General features: G+C 47.6%; 1 protein-coding gene across 1 annotated transcript in view; it reads left to right on the top strand.

Moving 5' to 3' along the window:
* Positions 1–325: 325 nt before the first annotated feature.
* The window catches only part of DOCK10 (dedicator of cytokinesis 10), a 433,376-nt gene continuing 411,740 nt past the window's right edge, over positions 326–21,961 (top strand). Inside the window, exon 1 of the mRNA XM_040349133.1 lies at positions 326–460. Within this exon, the coding sequence (XP_040205067.1) occupies positions 359–460 (102 nt within the window). The 5' untranslated portion in view covers positions 326–358. The remainder of the gene's footprint in view (positions 461–21,961) is intronic.

Below are 21,961 nucleotides of genomic sequence, written 5' to 3'. Positions count from 1 at the left end.
TGTAACTAAAGAGGAAGACTGACAGTTCCGCTTCCTTCACTATATACAGTATACCGGGCTCTGATCACAGGCATTGGAGGAGCTGCACCTGCCATCGCTGTCATTTATTAAATGTCCCTTACTCTCTCTCCAAACTCTGCACCCGTCTCTGTCCTGCACCCCGTCTGTCCCGTACCTCTGTCCTGCACCCCGTCTGTCCCGTACCTTTGTCCTGCACCCCGTCTGTCCCGTACCTCTGTCCCCCAGCAGCCTCCATCCAGTGCTCTCTCTCTCCCTCCCTCCCTCCCCCTGCCCTGTGTCGGTGCCTTCCCCCAGCACACTGTCAGTTGTCCCCGCTTCCCGCCCCCGGTGATCTGTGATGGAACCGGCCCGGAGATTCACCAAGAGCCTGCTGAAGCCCGGGGTGGCCGCGGAGATCAGACAGAGCGCGTCCAAGGCGGTGCGACCCGATCCTCGCAGGGTGAGTGCTGGGGACGGATGGCATCGTGGGGGGTTATAAAGTCTTTGGGGGGGGGGGGGGCTATGCCAGCCAGAGTGAAGTGTGGAGGAGGTACTGACGAGAGCCATGGCATTAAAGAGTAGGGGTACTGATAGGGGCAGAACGTTAAGGGGGGCACTGAGCATGACAGACAGAAGTGGGGGTACACATGAAAAAAATTGTGAATGTTAATGTGTATCCTCACAGGGTGACACTGTGGATGCACAGATAGCAGTGTGCCAACGTCCTCATGAAGGCTGGTGGGATATACTAATGATGCTGCTGAGGGATGTTATGGAAAATGAGGAGGGGGGCTAAGGGCAATGATAGACAAATGTAAGGGTACTGATGAGGGCAATGACAGAAGGTTGGGGGTAGGTACTGATGTAGGGTGACCACATTTCCAAACTACCATTCAGGGACACCCCCTTCCCAAAAATCAGCTTGTGCTGTAACGAATCACAGCACAGTGATTGGACACAAAAGGGGGGATTTATGATTTCTGCAATCACAAGCAGAAGCAGGGGGTGGGAAATGTGCTCCTTTAGGCATTCCTGGCTAGGACAAGTACTGTCAGTGAGTAAAGCGGTGATGTGGCAGGCTTTTTGGGGGCATTAGTTTGGCTTGGGGGGTGGCTGTGTCAGTTTCATTCCGGGACACTGTATTGTCCTGGAATGAAGGTGCCCGGGACAGACCTGCAAAATGCGGGACTGTCCCGGGTAATCCGGGACACGTGGTCACCCTATACTGATGGGGACCATGGCAAACAGAATTGGGGTACTGATGAAGGTTGAGGGAAGTATTGATGGGGGCTGTGGCAGAAGACTGGTGTTATGGTACTATGGTAGAAAGAAGTGGGGGTACTGATGAAGGTTGAGGGAAGTACTGATTGGAGGTATTGGAGACAGAAGTAGGGGTACTGATGAAGGGTGAGAGGGGGGTGGTACTGATGAGGGCTATGGCAGACAGAAGTGGGGGTGCTGATGAAGGTTGGGGGAGGGGTGAGTACTGATGGGGACATTAGTGAAGGAACTGATAACCAATAGGAAGGCACTGATGAGGGCTATGTGAGACACAGTTGGGGTATTGATGAGGGTTTTGGTAGACAGAAGTTGTGGTACTAATTAGGACTATGGTAGGCAGAAGTTGGGGTACTGATGAAGGTTGTGTGTAGGTACTCACAAGGGCTTTGGTAGACAGAAGTGGGGTTACTGATGAAGGGTGAGGGGAGAGTACTGAGGGCTATGGTAGACAGAAGTAGGGGCACTGATGAAGGGTGAGGGGAGAGTACTGAGGGCGATGGTAGACAGAAGTAGGGGCACTGATGAAGGGTGAGGGGACAGTACTGATGAGGGCTATGATAGATAGAAGTAGGGGTACTGATGAAGGGTGAGGGGGGGGGAGTACTGATGAGGGCTGTGGTAGACAGAAGTAGGGGTACTTATAAAGGGTGAGGGGGAGTACTGATAAGGGCTATGGTAGACAGAAGTAGGGGTACTGATGAAGGGTGAAGGGAGAGTACTGATGAGGGATATGGTAGACAGAAATAGGGGTACTGGTGAAGGGTGAGGGGAGAGTACTGATGAGGGCTATGGTAGACAGAAGTATGGGTACTGATGAAGGGTGAGGGGGGAGTACTGATGAGGGCTATGGTAGACAGAAGTAGGGGTAATGATGAAGGGTGAAGGGAGAGTACTGATGAGGGCTATGGTAGACAGAATTAGGAGTACTGATGAAGGGTGAGGGGGGAGTACTGATGAGGGCTATGGTAGACAGAAGTAGGGGTACTGATAAAGGGTTATGGGGGAATACTGATGATGGCCATAACAGACAGAATTAGGGGTACTGATGAAGGGTGAGGGGGGAGTACTGATGAGGGCTATGGTAGACAGAAGTAGGGGTGATGAAGGGTGATGGGGGAATACTGATGATGGCTATGGCAGACAGAATTAGAGGTACTGATGAAGGATGAGGGGAGAGTACTGATGGGGACTATGGTAGACAGAAGAGGGGGTACTGATGAAGGTTGGGGGAGGGGGTGAGTACTGATGGGGACTATGGTAGATAGAAGAGGGGGTACTGATGAAGGGTGAAGGAAGAATAGGATACTGTTGAGGGCCATGGCAGACAGAAGTGGGGGTACTGATGAAGGTTGGGGGAGGGGTGAGTACTGATGGGGACTATAGTAGACAAAAGAGGGGGTACCGATGAAGGGTGAAGGAGGGATACTGATGAGGGCCATGGCAGACAGAAGTGGGGGTGCTGATGAAGGTTGGGGGAGGGGTGAGTACTGATGGGGACTATGGTAGACAGAAGAGGGGGTACTGATGAAGGTTGGGGGAGGGGTGAGTACTGATGGGGACTATGGTAGACAGAAGAGTGGGTACTGATATAAGGTTGGGGGAGGGGTGAGTACTGATGGGGACTATAGTAGACAAAAGAGGGGGTACCGATGAAGGGTGAAGGAGGGATACTGATGAGGGCCATGGCAGACAGAAGTGGGGGTGCTGGTGAAGGTTGTGGGAGGGGTGAGTACTGATGGGGACTATGGTAGACAGAAGAGGGGGTACTGATGAAGGTTGGGGGAGGGGTGAGTACTGATGGGGACTATGGTAGACAGAAGAGTGGGTACTGATATAAGGTTGGGGGAGGGGTGAGTACTGATGGGGACTATGGTAGACAGAAGAGGGGGCACTGATGAAGGTTGGGGGAGGGGTGAGTACTGATGGGGACTATGGTAGACAGAAGAGGGGGTACTGATGAAGGGTGAAGGAAGGATAGGATACTGTTGAGGGCCATGGCAGACAGAAGTGGGGGTACTGATGAAGGTTGGGGGAGGGGTGAGTACTGATGGGGACTATGGTAGACAAAAGAGGGGGTACCGATGAAGGGTGAAGGAGGGATACTGATGAGGGCCATGGCAGACAGAAGTGGGGGTGCTGATGAAGGTTGGGGGAGGGGTGAGTACTGATGGGGACTATGGTAGACAGAAGACGGGGTACTGGTGAAGGTTGTGGGAGGGGTGAGTACTGATGGGGACTATGGTAGACAGAAGAGGGGGTACTGATGAAGGTTGGGGGAGGGGTGAGTACTGATGGTGACTATGGTAGACAGAAGACGGGGTACTGGTGAAGGTTGTGGGAGGGGTGAGTACTGATGGGGACTATGGTAGACAGAAGAGGGGGTACTGATGAAGGTTGGGGGAGGGGTGAGTACTGATGGTGACTATGGTAGATAGAAGAGGGGGCACTGATGAAGGTTGGAGGAGGGGTGAGTACTGATAGGGACTATGGTAGACAGAAGAGGGGGTACTGGTGAAGGTAGGATAGGATACTGTTGAGGGCCATGGCAGACAGAAGTGGGGGTACTGATGAAGGTTGGGGGAGGGGTGAGTACTGATGGGGACTATGGTAGACAGAAGAGGGGGTACTGATGAAGGTTGGGGGAGGGGTGAGTACTTATGGGAACTATGGTAGACAGAAGAGTGGGTACTGATAGAAGGTTGAGGGGAGTAGGTAATTATGAGGATTGTGGCAGATGGAAGTTGGGTTACTGATAAAGGTTTTGCCCTGGGGGCGGGGGCACTGGGGGGTGCACATATATCACCAGCTTGCTCTGATTACCAGGGACAGTCATAGATTTGTCCCGGGAATGTTTTTCCCAAGAAGTGAGTTTTGTTGTAAATAATGACCAGTTGTTGATGTAAGGCAGGCATTCTTTTCTAGAAACAACTGATCACCTAGTTCTTGTATCTTTCTCTTGTTTGTTTTATTATAATTGTTATTTATCAGCAGCATTTGAGAAAGTAAAAAGTGTTTTGTATTTTGGATGTCTAGTGGCCTGTGAAAGCCGGACTCTACAACTGTATTGTGCTCAGTTTCCATGGCTTTCAAATGCTTGGCAACTATTATAGTCTGCCAGGGCACGGAGGATGGCACTAAAGTCCACCTTCTGTTACAATCTTTGTGTATATTGTGGTGAAATAAAAATGCAGATGGTCCATGAAATGTATGTTGCAATATTTCTTTCCGGGAAGAAGCACTTCCACATTCACTGTACATTTGCTTCTGATGCTCTTTATGATATATTATATGCCTTGGTTTGGTGTTGGCAGGAAATAGTGTCTTCTTATCAGCCTGGAGCATGCAGTGCCATGCCAGTCTGTGCCTTGTGATTGGTGTGCATTAGAACACTGGTATTAGAGTCTAACTGAAGGCAAAACTTTTTTTAGTTTTGGATAGAGTGGAGATGGATTAGAACACTTGTCAGCTTTTTATTGTTCTCTGTGTGCCCACTACACCCTGGTCACACCGATCGTGACATTGAAATCGTGCTACTTCACTTGACGAGCTCAGGAGGAGCAGCTGTACTAACAATCCAATGTTAGTACAGCAATATTCTATGCTGAGCTATTGTGTTCTGACAGGGGGAAAGCTCCCCCACCAGAACACACCAGTCAGCACTCTAAGTTGACCCATTGTTCCACCTATTTTTTTATTTATTACAGGTACTTATTAAGCACCGTCAATTTATGCATTGCTGTACATATACAGTACATTGCACATTCACATCAGTCCCTGCCCTCAAGGAGCTTACAATAAAAGGTCCCTAACTCACATTCATACAGCAAATAGGGCTTTGTTTCACACCACGATATTCATCTTTGATTTCTGTGGTTGCCATCCTTGGATCCACTATATTGTCAAAAGTATTGGGACGCCTGCCTTTACACGCACATGAAATTTAATGGCATCCCAGTCTTAGTCCATAGGGTTCAACATTGAGTTGGCCCACCCTTTGCAGCTATAACAGCTTCAACTCTTCTGAGAAGGCTGTCCTCAAGGTTTCGGAGTGTGTCTATGGGAATGTTTGACCATTCTTCCAGAAGCACATTTGTGAGGCTGGACTAGAGGGCCTGGCTCGCAGTCCCTGCTCTAATTCATCTCAAAGGTTGAGGTCAGGACTCTGGGGCATATTCTTAAAGATCTGAGGTGGCGGAACGTATGTCCTTTACGTTACGCCGCCGCAAGTTTAAGTGGCAAGTGCCTGATTCCCAAACCACTTACCTGTAAACTTGCGGCGGCGTTGCGTAAAGTCCACCCGCGCAAGCCCTCCTAATTCAAATGATCCTGGTAGGGGGCGTGGATCATTTAAATTAGGCGCGCTCCCGCGCCGATCGTAATGCGCATGCTCCGTCGGGTAAATTACCCGACGTGCATTGTGCTAAATGACGTCTCACGGACGTCATTTGTTTTGACTGTAACGTAAATGGCGTCCAGCGCCATTCACGGACGACTTACGCAAACAACGTTAAATTTTCAAATTTCGACGCAGGATCGACGGCCATACTTAACATTGAGTATGCCACCTAGGGGGCATGTTTATCTTTACGCCGCGTATCGCTTACGGAAACGACGTTAAAACACTACGGCGGGCAAGCGTACGTTAGAGAACCGGCGTGACTAGTCATTTGCATATTCTACGCTGACCGCCACCTAGCGGTCAGCGTAAATATTGCAGCCTAAGATACAACGGCGCAGGCCGTCGTATCTTAGGCATGTTTAAGTGTATCTCAGTTTGAGAATACACTTAAACATAGGATCGGACTTACGTCTGCGTATCTGCTGATACGCCGGCGTAAATTATTTGAGAATATGGCCCTCTGTCTTTATGGACCTTGCTTTGTATTAGCTATTTGTGTTATGGTGTGGGGTTGTTTTTCAGGGGTTGGGCTTGGCCCCTTAGAACCAGTGAAGGAAACTCTTAAGGCTTCAGCATACCAAAACATTTTGGACAATTTTATGCCCCCAACTTTGTGGAAACAGTTTGGGGATGGCACCTTCCTGTTCCAACATGACTACACACCAGTGCACAAAGCAAGGTCCATAAAGACATGGATGGGTGAGTTTGGGGTGGGGGAACTTGATTAGCCTGCGCAGAATCCTGACCTCAACCCGATAAAGCACCTTTGAGCAGAGACTGCGAGCCAGGCCTTCTCGTCCAACATCAGTGCCTGACCTCACAAATGTGCTTCTGGTCAAACATTCCCATAGACACGCTCCTAAACCTTGTGGACAGCCTTCCCAGAAGAGTTGAAGCTGTTATGGCCGCAAAGGGTGGACCAATTCATTATTGAACCCTGTGGACTAAGACTGGGATGCCATTAAACTTTGTGTGCGTGTAAAGGCAGGTGTCCCAATACTTTTGACAATATAGTGTATTTCAGCACTCATTAAAGCGGGAGTTCACCCATTTAAAAAAAAAAAAAAAATCTCCCCTTAGCTTCCTGCTCGTTCGGTCTAGGGGAATCGGCTATTTATATTAAAATAGGTGCAGTACTTACCCGTTTTCGAGCTGTATCTTCTTCCGTCGCTTCCGGGTATGGGTCTTCGGGAGCGGGCGTTCCTTCTTGATTGACATTCTTCCGAGAGGCTTCCGACGGTCGCATCCATCGCGTCACTCGTAGCCGAAAGAAGCCGAACGTCGGTGCGGCTCTATACTGCGCCTGCGCACCGACGTTCGGCTTCTTTCGGAAAATCGTGACGCGATGGATGCGACCGTCGGAAGCCTCTCGGAAACCTGTCAATCAAGAAGGAACGCCCATTCCCGAAGCCCATACCCGGAAGCGACGGAGAGGATGCGTCTCGTAAACGGGTAAGTACTGCACATATTTTAAAATAAATTGCCGATTCCCCTAGTAATAACGAGCAGGAAGCGAAGGGGGAAAAGTGCCCTCTAAGGGTGAACCCCCGCTTTAAGAAGTCTTCAGCAGAATGGGATATGGTGGTTCCTAAAGAGGTCAATAAGGTCTACAGCAGCCATTCTCAAGCATGGTTCCTCCAGAGGTTGTTGGGGTTCCTTGAGCTGTGGCTGATTGACCCTCCATTTGATGGTGTCTGTATAGTTCCTGGGCCAATGCCACTCAGCAGAGCCAGCTACATGACACCAATAATATTTTCAGCTGTCTGTAAGGGTGGAATTGTGACCACCACTGAAAGGAGTCATTTTTTCCATTGATCAACAATAAATAGTTTTTTTTAGCAGGGGCACCCTGAGACCTGTGGAAAAAAGGTTGTGGTAAGGCATGTCTACAGTCAACCTTCAGCACACTGCATTTAGTCTACGTCTCCGCTATCGCGACCCACGAGTCACGCGATTTAGAGTGCGACTTTGAGTGCAGCTTTGACCCAGGTTTACACTTTTTGGATCAAAGTTGCATCAAAAGTCACATCAAAGTAGTGCAGGCACCTTTTCAAAGTCGCATAGATTGGAACGGGTGCCATTGAAATCAATGGACTGTGACTTTATGGGCCAGATTCACAGCGGACTTACGACGGCGTAAGTCCGAATGTGAGCCGTCGTATCTATGCGCCTGATTCTTAGAATCAGTTACGCATAGATTTGGCCAAGATACGAGCGGCGTAAGTCTCCTACGCCATCGTATGTTGGGTGCATTTTTTTGCTGGGTGCAAGGGGCGCTTCTGTAGATTTAACCGTTAAGTAAATTAGGTAGATACGCCGATTCACGAACGTACTTGCGGCCGCTACGCCGTTTACGTTAGGCTTACGTCCGGCGTAAAGTTACCCCTGCTATATGAGGCGCAGCCAATGCAAAGTATGGACGTCGGCAAGCGTATCTTTTTACGTTGTTTACGTAAGTCGTACGTGAATGGGGCTGTGCGTAGGTTACGTTCATGTCACAGGCAATGGGCATGGGGTATCTTATGGAGTAAATTCGACGTGATACTGAGCATGCGAGCGCATGCGCCGTTCGTTAGGCGCGTCATTTACGTGGGGTCACGATTGATTTACATACAACACGCCCACCTCTTCCACATTTGAATTACGCGGGGTTACGCCGGCCCATTTACGCTACGCCGCCGCAACTTACGGAGCAAGTGCTTTGTGAATACTGCACTTGCCCGTCTAAGTTGCGGAGGCATAGCGTAAGTAGGATACGCTACGCCCGCACGAAGATATGCCAGGATACGTGAATCTGGCCCTATGTGTCCAAAGTCACGTGACAAGTTGCACTAGTGAAAAAAAAAAGCATTAGTCGCCTTGCATGCTAAGCATTTGGCCTGTATATTTCCACTCCTGGCATGCACCTGGGTGTCACAAGTGCAGTCCCGCTGCCTGCAGCTTGTCAAAGACTGTGGTGTTATGTGTTTTACTTATTAAGTGTTTTTTTCACTATTTACACAGATCACAGTTCACACAAGGATCCCATCCTGCTAGACCTTCCGTCCGCATTGATATTGTGTGATAAGATGATAGGGTGTACAAGGGGGAGCCTACAAAAAGACTTTGCAGTCAGAAGAAATAGGATATACACAAAGACAACATCATTTATGAGCTTGATTACAATGCTTTGGGGTCATATCAGCAGGCAGCTTGTTCATTTTGTGTTTGGTCCTGACTAAAAGTACGTCAGCAAATTGCAGTATATTACTGCATAGGTATACCAGTGAAAATTGCATTGTTTCAGCCATGAGACCTATTTTCTCACAAACACTGAATACATTAATCTAGTGTCTCTGGTACATGAGGAGGAAGTTGTGGTATAGGGCCCTGGGTTATGTGCAGTTTGAATTCAACCTTCAGGTTTATATAGGCAGGATGAATGTTTAGGTATGCACTGAGCTGTTACACACTATGCAGTCTATCAGTTCCACTATTTTAGTGCTCCTTGGGTTCTATACATTCTTTCAGTCGGTCAGGGGTGGGATTTAAAGAGACCCTGTCAAGATGATAGGGTCTTATTTAACCACCTATGGGGTCTGGTGTGAAAATTTCAACCTACCCTCTAGGTAAACAGCCTGGTATCCTGATTTGTCTGCCTCATTGACCAGTGAGGCCACCAATGCCAGTGGTAGGTTATTGGTGATGCAGAGGAGGCTGAAGAGATGGGACAAGGTTGACAACTAGGGTTGTCACATTTTCTTCAAGTCAAACCCCAACACTTAGCGCCACACAGGATTTTTTTTATAGTATAAACTATACATATATTGTGCAATTAAATAACATTTGTAATCATATGAAGTTAAGTTTACATCTGAGTCCACAGAGTTCCCCTTTTACATCTGAATCCAGAGTTCCCCTTTACATCTGAATCCACAGAGTTCCACTTTTACATCTGAATCCACAGAGTTCCCCTTTTACATCTGAATCCACAGAGTTCCCCTTTACATCTGAATCCACAGAGTTCCCCTTTTACATCTGAATCCAGAGTTCCCCTTTACATCTGAATCCACAGAGTTCCCCTTTACATCTGAATCCAGAGTTCCCCTTTACATCTGAATCCACAGAGTTCCCCTTTACATCTGAATCCACAGAGTCTCCCTTTTACATCTGAATCCACAGAGTCTCCCTTTACATTTGAATTCACAGAGTTCCCCTTTTACATCTGAACTCGAATAGCTCCCTTACACTGTAAGGCGGGACTCTGAGGAAAGAACTCTGGGGACTCTAACATAAGGGATGCTCTGGGAACCCTGATTTAAGGGGAAACACTGAGTACTCTGATGTACGGAGAGGACTCTGATGTAAGGGGCAACACTGTGGACTCTGATGTAAAGGGGAACTGTGATATAAGGGGCGCTCTGAGAACCCTGATTGACCTTGGTGTACTTAGAGGCAGGAGAGAGAAGGGGGGAGACTTTATTCACAGACAGGGTTGGATGGTGAACTCACTCACCCCTTGGCAGTCAGCACCTCTTCACTTTCCTTTTCCGAGGCACAGTGCCAGGGATTCGAGTGTGGGCAGACACAGAGGGGTAGGGGCGAGAGTAAGAGGAGCAGATAGAGCCCTCTCTCCTCTCCCATCTGTATGTGGGGGGGGGGGGGTTATTAGTGCTGGCTTTGGGCAGTGTGAAAGAGAGTGTAACAGGCACTCTCAGCTTAGACAGCTGAAGCCACAAACCTGCTGGGAAGCCATAGTCCAGTCTGAATAATGTGTCTGGGTTGGAAACCCAGACACATGATTCCAAACCCGAACTGTCCGGGTGAACCCCGGACGGGTGGCAAGCTTATTGACAACCAAGATCGCTGGTTACAATTTGTATTCCAGACTGCCCTAAGATTTGGGGCACTCAGAGTACTGAACGGGAAAAATGAAGAGAGAAGTAAACCTCTAGAAATATCTGATATTCTATTGCAGAAACATTTTAGCATATGCAATAACGATACAAGTAGCAGATAAACAGTGAAAAGGTTATTGAAGCAAAACCACCATGTTTCCTTTGTCCCTTTGCAGGGTAAAGGGTGGGTTAAACTGTGTTTGCACTATGTATGCAATGAGGTTGAACTTCAGTGTTTACCACATGGTTTTTAAAGCAAGTGAAGCGGAAAGCATTGAGTGTCACCGTGTGAAAACCAGCACATCTCATTTCACTGAAATGAGTACAGTGAGATGTCCGAAGCTTTCAAGCCTCTTGCTTGTGTGAAGTGGTTACAGAAAATACAGCATGTTCTAGATCAGTGGTTCTCAGCCCTGTCCTCAAGTACCCCGAACAGGCCATGTTTTGGGGATTTCTCTTAGATAAAATAACTGTCCAAAATACCTAGGGTTGTCCCGATACCACTTTTTTAGGACCGAGTACAAGTACCGATACTTTTTTTCAAGTAGTCGCCGATACCGAATACCGATACTTTTTTTAAATGTGTCCCCAAATGCAGCCATGTCCCCCTTCATATGCAGCCATGTCCCCCCAGCCATATCCCCCACATATGCAGCCATGTCCCCCACATATGCAGCCATGTCCCTCTAGCCATGTCCCTCACATATGCAGCCATGTCCCCCACATATGCAGCCATGTCCCTCTAGCCATGTCCCTCACATATGCAGCCATGTCCCTCACATATGCAGCCATGTCCCTCTAGCCATGTCCCTCACATATGCAGCCATGTCCCTCTAGCCATGTCCGTCACATATGCAGCCATGTCCCTCTAGCCATGTCCCTCACATATGCAGCAATGTCCCTCTAGCCATGTCCCTCACATATGCAGCCATGTCCCTCTAGCCATGTCCCTCACATATGCAGCCATGTCCCTCTAGCCATGTTCCTCACATATGCAGCAATGTCCCTCTAGCCATGTCCCTCACATATGCAGCCATGTCCCTCTAGCCATGCCCCTCACATATGCAGCCATGTCCCTCTAGCCATGTCCCTCACATATGCAGCCATGTCCCTCTAGCCATGTCCCTCACATATGCAGCCATGTCCCTCCAGCCATTTCCCCCATACCTTTGCCTCCGAAAGCCGCCGCATGGAGAAAATCACAGCATTAATTTGAATAGCTGTTTTGCCCGCGCGTATAGACACTCCCCCTTGCTCGGGATTGGACAGATCACGATCACCCATCCAATCCCGAGCAAGGGGGAGTGTCTATACGCGCGGGAACACTACTGCTATTCAAATGAAAGCTGTTTAACCCATGCGGCGGCTTTCGATGCAGCGGCTTTCGATCCAGCGGCAGCGGTGGGGGGGTGGGAAAGTATTCTATTTAGGTATCGGGGGTATTTGCGCGAGTATAAGTACTCCCGCAAATACTCGGTATTGGTCCCGATACCGATATTGGTATCGGGACAACCCTAAAAATACCAAGCCATTGACTCTGATTTAAAGCCCCCGTGCAAGATAAAGGAAAACCTGCAAACATGGCATGTTGGGGGTACTTGAGGACAGGGTTTAGACTTGAGAACCAGTGTCCTAGCGTATACAGTGCAGTAGTCACTACATGCACCTTATTTTATAACTGACAGGTCCTCTTTAAGTTTAGTGCATAACACTTCATCAGCACTTGCAGTATCTGATTTAGACTTTTCAAAACTAAGTACAATTAATGTCCTTGGGAGTTTTATTAGTATTTGAAGGGCAAGTTCCCATGTCACCATAACCATTCCCTTGTGCACATTTCACCAGGACACAGATCTACTGCATGTGTGAAAGAAATAATAGAAGAATTTCAGAAATGTTCCCAGCAAGGTTAAAGTAACGTGTACATAAAACAACTTTATCTGATAAGTCATAAGTAAATGTAATAGACATGTAACAAATACATATATGTTTCCAATGCACAGAAAATATGCTTTAGAAGAAGGCTACATTTATATATTTCCTACATACATTTACAGGGTGTTGAATTTTAGATGTGTGAGCCATGAATTTTGCATGCCTTGCCTTTTAAAGGGGAGTTCCAGCCTTTTAGTGTTTATTAAAAGTCAGCAGCTACAAAAAGTGTACCTGCTGACTTTTAATAAACAAACACTTACATGCTCCACGGTCCAGCGACGCGGCCGCCTGGAGCTCTGCTCCTCTACCCCCCTCTCCGGCCGGCACCTCCATTCATATTGTGGGCACCCGGCCGTGACAGCTTTCGTCTTCACAGCTGGGCACTCACTACGTGTGCACGTGTCGCGCTGCGCTCTTTGAGTGGACAGGCGATCTACTGGGACCTGTCACGTGTCCCTGGAGATCGCCTAAAGAGAGGGGCCGCCTAAGGTGAGAAGAGAATTTGCCGAGGCGGTCCCTGGGCGGAAGGAGGAAGTGGGACAGGAAGTCCCACTATTACCGAAGCCCCCCCCCCAAAAAAATGACATGCCAAATGTGGCATGTAAGGGGGTGAGGAGTGCTTAAAGCAGAAGTTCCACTTTTGGGTGGAACTCCGCTTTAAGCTAAACCTCCTAAGCTAAACACACCTTACTAAAACATACACATGTGAAGGTAAGCTAAAATTTTTAATATAGGTTGTTAAAGGAGAAGTGTGAGATATAAAAAAGCAAACATTTATTCTTGCCTGCAGCATCGGTCTGGTTCAACGCCTGAGAACTGAGCAATCACATGACCATTGATCATTCAGTTCTCATCTTCACTGAACAGTGAGTGGTGACTGTAATGCCCCGAACACACGATCAGAATTTGTCGGTATGAACTCCGATGGATTTTTCTGACGGAATTCCATTCAAGCTGCTGTCTTGAATACACACTGTCACACCAAATTCCGACCGTCCAAAACGCGGTGACGTACAACACTACGACGAGCTGAGAAAAATTAAGTTCAATGCTTCCAAGCATGCGTCAAATTGATTCTGAGCATGCGTGTTTTTTTCTCCGTCGGAGTTCTATACAGACAAATGGAATTTCCGATACAAATTATTTTCATCGGAAACATGTTCTCTTTCTAAGTCCGTCGGAATTTCCGATGGAAAAACTCAGATGGGGCACACACATGGTCGGAATATCTGATGAAAAAATTCCGTCTGACTTTTTCCATCAAAAAATTCCGATCGTGTGTACAAGGCATAAGTCACCACTCTCTGCCCTGCCCCTCCAGAACTTACTGGGGCACTGGGCTGTGGAAGGGGGGCTTTGCGGATGGCTCAGGCTCTGAAATAATCCCGGCCCATTCGGACTTCCATCAGCCCAGACCCACCATAAATTGCAGTGGTAGCTTGTCAGTAAAATGTCCTGATGCGACATTGTCCCGATGCGATGGCTGCAGAGGTTGGGAAATGTCTCACTGCTTGTGATTAGTGCTGTGCAGTTCCGACTTCCTGGCGGGCTCTGCACATGGGGCTTGTGAACATGCATAAGCTCATCCTTATTCCCCAGAGGGGTAACGTTATTTACCCTTTAGGTATACTGTGTCCTATTCATTTCAGACCAACTATCAGTGCAGACCTGCAATGACAGACAGCTCAGCAGATCACATGTAAACAAGCAGTCGGGGCAGAGGAACACTTAGGCTGCTTTCACACTGAAGCGCTGTTCTGAATCAACTTCAAGGCCATAAACTTTTAGGTAGATTCACAAAGCCGACCTATGTTTAAGTGTATTCTCTAACAGAGATACACTTAAACATATCTAAGATAGGACGGCTTGCGCCGTCCTATTTTAGATTGCAATGTTTTGGCTTACCGCTAGGTGGCGCTTACATTGCGGCCGGCCTAGATTATGTAAATTAGAATTTACGACGATTCCCGAACGAACGCGAGCCCGCCGCAGTCGATTAACTTAGTTTCCGTACGCGATAGGCCGCCTAAAGTTATTCCACCTATGCGGTGTAAGTATGGCCGCCGTTCCCGCCGTGAGGTTCAAATTGTTTACGTCGTTTGCGCAAGTCGTCCGCGAATCGGGATTTACGTCGTTTGCGTACGCGTCTAAATCAATAGGCCCGTATGGCCTACTTAGCCGCAATGCGCACTGGGAAATGTAGTCGCCCGGCACATGCGCAGTGTAAAGAAACGTAAAAAAACGTGAGGCCAAGCCTCATTTCCATACTACACGCCCCCCTCCCAGTCATTTGAATTAGGCGCGCTTATGCCCGCTCGTTTTAGGCTACGCCGCCGAAAATTTGAAGGTAAGTGGTTTGAGAATCACTAATAGCCTAAATAATTTACGGCGGTGTAGCCTAAAAAGACTAGGCTAGGCCGTCCTAATTTTAGGCCAATGTATGTGAATCTACCCAACTATCTCCAGCTTCATGTAGGGCTTACACGACCTGGTGTTCTATTTATCCCTTGCATCAATTCAGACAGCTTAACTCAATGAATAACTCACTGTTAGAGAGACAGACAACAAATCATTTCAAATGTTCCATTTAATGATGGATATTCATAGGTAGAAAAACATTGCAGTTGTAAGCCACATAGAAAGATGTTTAGCATGGAAGGTATACTGAGCTAATTAGAGAGAGACAGGAAGTGGAAGGGAATATAAGGAACTACGGTGAGAGAGAGAGTTCAGCTAGACAGAAGGGAGCAGAGCTTAAAGACAGAGAGCAATAAATCACACAGTGTAATACAACAGGTGCAGTAGCGCTAAAAATAGCGCCTGCATAGCTCCTGTAAAGAGCCTCTCCTCTAACTCCAATGTGAAAGCCTGAGGGCTTTTACATTGGTGCGATGGCAGGATGGTAAAAAAAAGTCCTGCAAGTTGCATCTTTGCAGCGCTATAGGAGCGGTGTGTACACCACCTCTAAAGCACCCCTGCCCATTGGAACCAATGGGCAGCGCCGCCGAACCGCCGGCAAAGCGCTTTGCCGACAATTTTAACCCTTTTCAGCCTCTAGCTAGGGTAAAAAGCACCACAAAAAAAACGATAAAGCGCCGCTAAAAATAGCGGAGCCTTACCGCCGACGTATCAAACGCCTAGGTGTGAAAGTAGCCTAAAACTACTCACTTCCTCTGTCAGGCTCTACATTAGAGGATGTCATCAGTGAGAGCCCAGAAATGAAAACCCCCCTCTGTCACAGCAGCTCTGAAAGGGGAACAGCTTAAATGTTTCAACAAATAATAAGAAATAGTGTCCTATTGTTGGTATCAGTGGGAGGAATAGTGTTCTATCATTGGTGCCAGTGGGAGAAATAGTGCCCCATTGTTGGTGTCAGTTGGGAGAAGTAGTGCCCCATTGTTGGTGCCAGTGGGAGAAATAGTGCCCCATTGTTGGTGTCAGTTGGGAGAAGTAGTGCCCCATTGTTAGTGTCAGTGGGAGGGATAGTGCCCCATTATTAGCAACGGTGAGGGAAAAAGTTTTCCAATGTTGATATCAGTGAGAGGAATATTGTTCCATTGTTGGTGTCAGTTGGAGGGATAGTGCCCCATAAGCTATAATTAGTGTCAGTGGGAAGTTTAGTGCTCTATCATTGGCATCAGTGGGAACTATGGTGCTTGATCATTGGTGTCAGTGGGAAATATGGTGCTTGATCATTGGTGTCAGTGGGAACTATGGTGCTTGATCATTGGTGTCAGTGGGAACTATGGTGCTTGATCATTGGTGTCAGTGGGAAATATGGTGCTTGATCATTGGTGTCAGTGGAAGGAATAGTGCAGCAAGGGCCAGGTAAAGACATGCAAAGGGCTGCATCTAGTCCCTGGGCTTCAGTTTGGAGACCACCGCTCTAAATGTATAAACATGCACACTTGGCCAATCTAACCACCACAATGTTTATGAACATTTTCCAACAGAAAGATCTTTATGTGGTCAGCTAACACCCTGCATGTCTGATTGCAGTTTGAAGTCTTTGGGCAGATTTAGCATAGATTGCAACCTATCGAAGTTCACTATAACCAGCAGTATGCCTTGGGTGAGAGCAGTCGTTTATATAAAGTGATTAATCATTTAATCAGCTCTCTTTTTGCTTAGCTGTAATGGGTTTCCATGCACTCACATTATCGCTTGTATCAAGCTGTGGTTGCATGTCAGGACAGGGAACTTCAAGCTCTTTGCTGTGTAGGGAGATGCTATCTGTGTTTTGGCTTTCCTAGCTGCTTGTCTCCGGCAGATTCGTGATAAATAACAGAGTTAAAAGCCATGGCGTGGTTTGGACGTTTATAGCTTCCACAAAGAATATAGCATTAGGAAATGCTATAAAGATGGCAAATCCATCATCTTGAGAATAGACATAACCATTAATCTCAACCTTTATGCTATAGTAATGGCTAGGTTGTTCTTGTGTGTCCCTATAGCATTAGAACTAGCACCGCAGTAAGGTCTTGCTATGGCAGCGAAGTGCCTTACGTTCATTTTATTACATGATGTTTTATTCCCCTTTGTTTGCCTGTAATCATTGCTGGCAGTAGCTTTTTAATTTGAGATGTGAATGTGTTAACATGGAAATTTCATGCGCACAGTGCTGCACTTGCCTCTGCTTTCATCTGTGAATGAAGATGACAGACCTGCAGGGTGGGCACCAGCAACAAATAACTCTGGCCTGGATAAGTTACACAGCGCAATTACTTACTTGCCCCGGCGTAACGAATGCTCCTGATTCAGGAACCTCGTTACGCCGACTGCAGCCTAAGATATGCGCGGCATAAGGCTCTTATGCCCGCATATCTTAGGCTGCATTCTTGCGATGGCCGCTAGGTGGCGTTCCCGTTGTGCTCAGCATATAGTATGCAAATTGCATACTAACGCCGATTCACAACGTTGCGCAAGCCCTGCGTACGCAATTTACGTTATTTCCGTACAGCGTTTTTCGCGTAAGGCTGGCCCTGCTATTAGCAGGGGCAGCCAATGTTACGTATACCCGTCGTTCCCGCGTCGCGAAATTTGAAATTTACGTAGTTTGCGTAAGTGAATCGTGAATGGCGCTGGACGCCATTCGGGTTCGCTTTGGAGCAAATGACGTCCTTGCGACGTCATTTGCCGCAATGCACGTCGGGAAAGTTTCCCGACGGAGCATGCGCTGTACGCTCGGCGCGGGAGCACGCCTAATTTAAATGATTCCCGCCCCCGGCTGGATCATTTACATTGCGCGCGCTTACGCCGGGCAATTTTGCCGGCGCGCCCTCGCAATTTACGGAGCTACTGTTCTGTGAATCGAGGGCAGCGCAAAATATTTGCGTGGGCGCAGGGCAAAATCGTTGCCCTGTGCCTGCGCAAATAAAGCGCACATCTACTTGAATCTGGGCCTCTGTCTCTTTTTGGAGATCAGCCGATCTGCATACTTGCAGGCCTCCAAGCCTAAAGCTGGGTACACAATATGAGAAAATTGGCCGAACGATCATCAATATTTTTCCTGATGTTTCACATTAAAGGGGTTGTAAACCGTCGTATTTTTTCATCTTAATGCATCCTATATGCCAACCAGGAGGCGGGGCCGAGTCATACAATCAGCGGCTATAGACGCCGATTGTATGGCACGGGAGCACGCCCGCAAGCTAACCCCCTCGGGAGAGTGCTTCCCAGAGGGGGTTAGCTCTTACAGGGAGGAGCCGCGAGAGCCGTGGTGGGACCCCAGAAGAGGACGATCAGGGCAACTCTGTGCAAAACTAACTGCACAGTGGAGGTAAGTATGACATGTTTGTTTTAAAAGAAAAATAATAGCTGTACCTTTACAACCACTTTAAAGAGGAAGTAAACCCCCAGAAAGCAAAAAAAAAAACCTGCAAGACAAAGGCATAATCAGCTAGTATGCATAGCATACTAGCTGATTATGTATTACTTACCTCAGATCGAAGCCCCCGCAGCCTTCCACGTCTCCCCCGCCGGCCGCCGACATGTTGTCCCAGAGTAATTTAGGGTATCGTGGCTCCGGTGCTGTGATTGGCCGGAGCCGCGATAATGTCACTCCTGCGCATGCGTGGGGGAACGGCACAGTACAACTAAAGCAACGGCACATAGTGCCATTGCTTCAGTTGGCTTAAGTGCGCATGTGCCGCATGACTTCGGCACATGCAAATACAGGGATATCTCCTAAACCGTGCAGGTTTGGGGACATCATTGTTAGCTACAGGTAAGCCTTAATATAGGCTTACCTGTAGCATAAAGTTGTAAACAAGGGTTTACAACCACTTTAAAGCAACACTAAAGGCAAATAAAAAAATAAAGAATTAAATAACAAACATGTTATACTTACCTCCACTGTGCAGCTCGTTTTGCACAGAGTATCCCCTAACTCGGTCTTCTGGGGTCCCTCGGCCGCTGTCTCGGCTCCTCCTCGCAAAAGCTTTCCACCTTCATGCGAGCTCGCATGGTGGAAAGCTTTTGCTCCAGTGCTCCCGTGATAAAGTGGTGGGCATAGCCTCTGACTGTATCACTCGGCCCCGCCCCCCGGCGCGCTGCGTCATCCGCTGTGATTGACAGTAGCGCCAGCCAATGGCTGCGCTGCTATCAATCCGTCCAGCCTATCCAATCAACGGCCAGACTGCGAACCGAAGAGGAACACGTGGATGCGCGCGGGACTTTCGAGGGGTCAGGTAAGTAAAACGGGGGTTCGGGGGGGGCGGTACCATTGGATGTTTTTTCACCTTAATGCATAGGATGCATTTAGGTAAAAAAAAATTTACTTTTACAACCCCTTTAAGTTGGAACAGAGGAAGATAATACTGTACAGAAATTTCCGTACGACAAAGGGTTCCTACAAATACATTCTTGGCATATTACAATAAATACCAATAGTATTCTCCAGTTGAATTGCTTCACCTAAAATGAGATGATGGGCCAGATTCACAGAGAGATACGACGGTGTATCTCCTGATACACCGTCGTATCAATGCGCCTGATTCATAGAATCAGTTACGCATAGATATGCCTAAGATCCGACAGGTGTAACTGTGTTACACCGTCGGATCTTACCTGCAATTTTTAAAATGGCGCGGGGGGCGTTCCTGCTGATTTACGCTGAGAAATATGTAAATTAGCGAGATACGCCAATTCACGAACGTACGCGGACCCGACGTAGTGTTGTTACGACGTTTCCGTAGCGGTTTTCCCGGCGTATACTTACCCCTGCTTCTATGAGGCGCAGCCAATGTTAAGTATAGCCGTCGTTCCCGCGTCGATTTTTTTTTTTTTACGTTGTTTGCATATGCCGATTCAGAAACCCGAGCGTCGCAAGTTACGCTCACGCCGAAACCACTGATGTCCTAGTGACGTCAGTGGGAGCAATGCACGCCGGGAAATTTCGCAGACGCCGCATGCTCATTTAAATCGGCGCCTGATTTAAATGGTACACTCCCCCTAGCCGCGGAATTTGAATTCCGCCAGGGGTTTTATGATCCGCCGCCGCAAGTTTGGAGGTAAGTGGTTTGTGAATTACCCACTTGCCTCTCAAACTTGCGGCAGCAGATCTTAAATCACATAGATCACGCGGATCTAAAGATCCGCTGATCTATGTGAATCTAGCCCGATGTCTTAATTTTGTAGCAAGTCCCATGGATAGAGGTTTCATCTGAGGCTGATCTGTGCCAGGTGTATATTATGAACAAGACTAAAGCCTCGTACACACAATTGGGTTTTTTGGTGGGAATTGTGTGATGGCGGGCTTTTGTCGGAAAATCCAACCGTTTGTATGCTTAATCGGATAATTGTTGTCCGATTTTCCGACAACAAATGTTGGATAGCATGCTTTAAAATTTTACGACAACAAATGTATGGTCTCGGATTATCCGATCGTGTGTCTTTCAGAAAAAAATCCAAAGTACAAACACGCATGCTCAGAAGCAATGCTAACCATAGCACAGCATTAACAGAAGTTGCCCAAAGGGTGGCGCTAAAGAGCTGAAAAACCACGTAGTTTTGTGTTTGTTGGCCGACAATTTTTTGTATGCATGACAAGTTTATGGCCAACACCCTTCGGACAAAAGTCTTACGCTTTGTCCACAGAGAATCTGATCGTGTGTATGAGGCTTAACAATGACAGAGGCACCAGTAATTACATAACGGTGTCATCTTTGAGCTGGCTTTTCAGTTCAGAAAGTAGATGCTGACTCAGAAAAATGCCTAAACAAAAATGGCTACAAACTTCTAGTAAGTGTAGCACTACCCCCGTAGGAGCTGCTGGTTAAATGTTGGGCTTGCACGTTATCTTTATAACTTCTTTGTCAGGGTGGGAAAGTCCAATAGGAAATGCAATGTCTGTTACTGCAGGGTAACTCGAAGTAGAGAAAGTAGAAGGGAGGAGAAGAGGAGGGGGAGGTTCAGGCACACGGTACAGAATGTTCAAAAATATTCAATCATTCTCAACTCTCAGCTATCGAGTGGGAATTGCTCACCCGGATAGTCCCCTCTCACTTGGCCTAGCAGCCGGGATGACGCACAAACTAATGTCCAGACGGTCTCTGCCACAGACCTCTTGGAATGAACTTGGTCTCTGCCACAGACCTTTGAATGTTTTTGGTCTCTCCCACAGACCTTTCGTATGAAATTGGATGCGTCCAGGAATCCTCTGCCACAGGATTTCAAAGTCCCGAACCTCCAGCCATGCAGTAGAAGAGCCTTTAAGCCGATACCGGCAGATTGCAGGGCTTTCAATGTAGTGGATCCCTCCTTAATTTGGTCACCAGGCCTCACCCGAGATACTAGCACTTTGCCGGTCTCCTCCAGGGCAGGTCCTCCCCCATTTTCCTTCATTAAGACAGCTTCTTCCCTTGTAGAGACCACTGTCAGACCAAATTCCCCGGTGATGTAAAACACTACTACCACCCGAGAAAAATAAAGTTTAATGCTTTCGAGCATGTGTCGACTTGATTCTGAGTATGCGTGGGTTTTTTCTCTGTCGGAGTTGTGGAATTTCCTATCGTTTTTTTTTTTCCATCGGAAAAAATAAAACATGTTCTATTTCTAAACACCGATGGAAAAAAGTCCGATGGGGCCCAGATGGACTTTTTTCATCGGAAATTCCGATCGTGTGTACAAGGCATAACTGTGTATGGCCAGCTTAAAGCGGAGGTTCACCCTCAAAATGAACTTTCCAGCATCCTTAAAGCGGAAGTAAACCAATCAATTTAACAGTTTGAAAAAGCAGTTACATTCCTGGCATGCCGGGAATGCTAACTGTCACATTGGTTGTGCTCTCAACCAAACTGTCAAACCATCCAATGGCTGGTGTCATAACTGATCACATGTGCAGCATCATGGCAGTTGAAGATTAAACAGAGGCCAAGACGCACCTTAGCAGCCATCAATCAACTCCTCTTCGCTTAGAAACGCCCATTCCCCGCAGGATTCCCCGCTCGGAGCCGGAAAACAAGGGCTC

This window comes from Rana temporaria, chromosome 4, assembly GCF_905171775.1.
Source record: "Rana temporaria chromosome 4, aRanTem1.1, whole genome shotgun sequence".
Classification (NCBI taxonomy): domain Eukaryota; kingdom Metazoa; phylum Chordata; class Amphibia; order Anura; family Ranidae; genus Rana; species Rana temporaria.
This window is presented reverse-complemented; position numbering and strand designations above follow the sequence as displayed.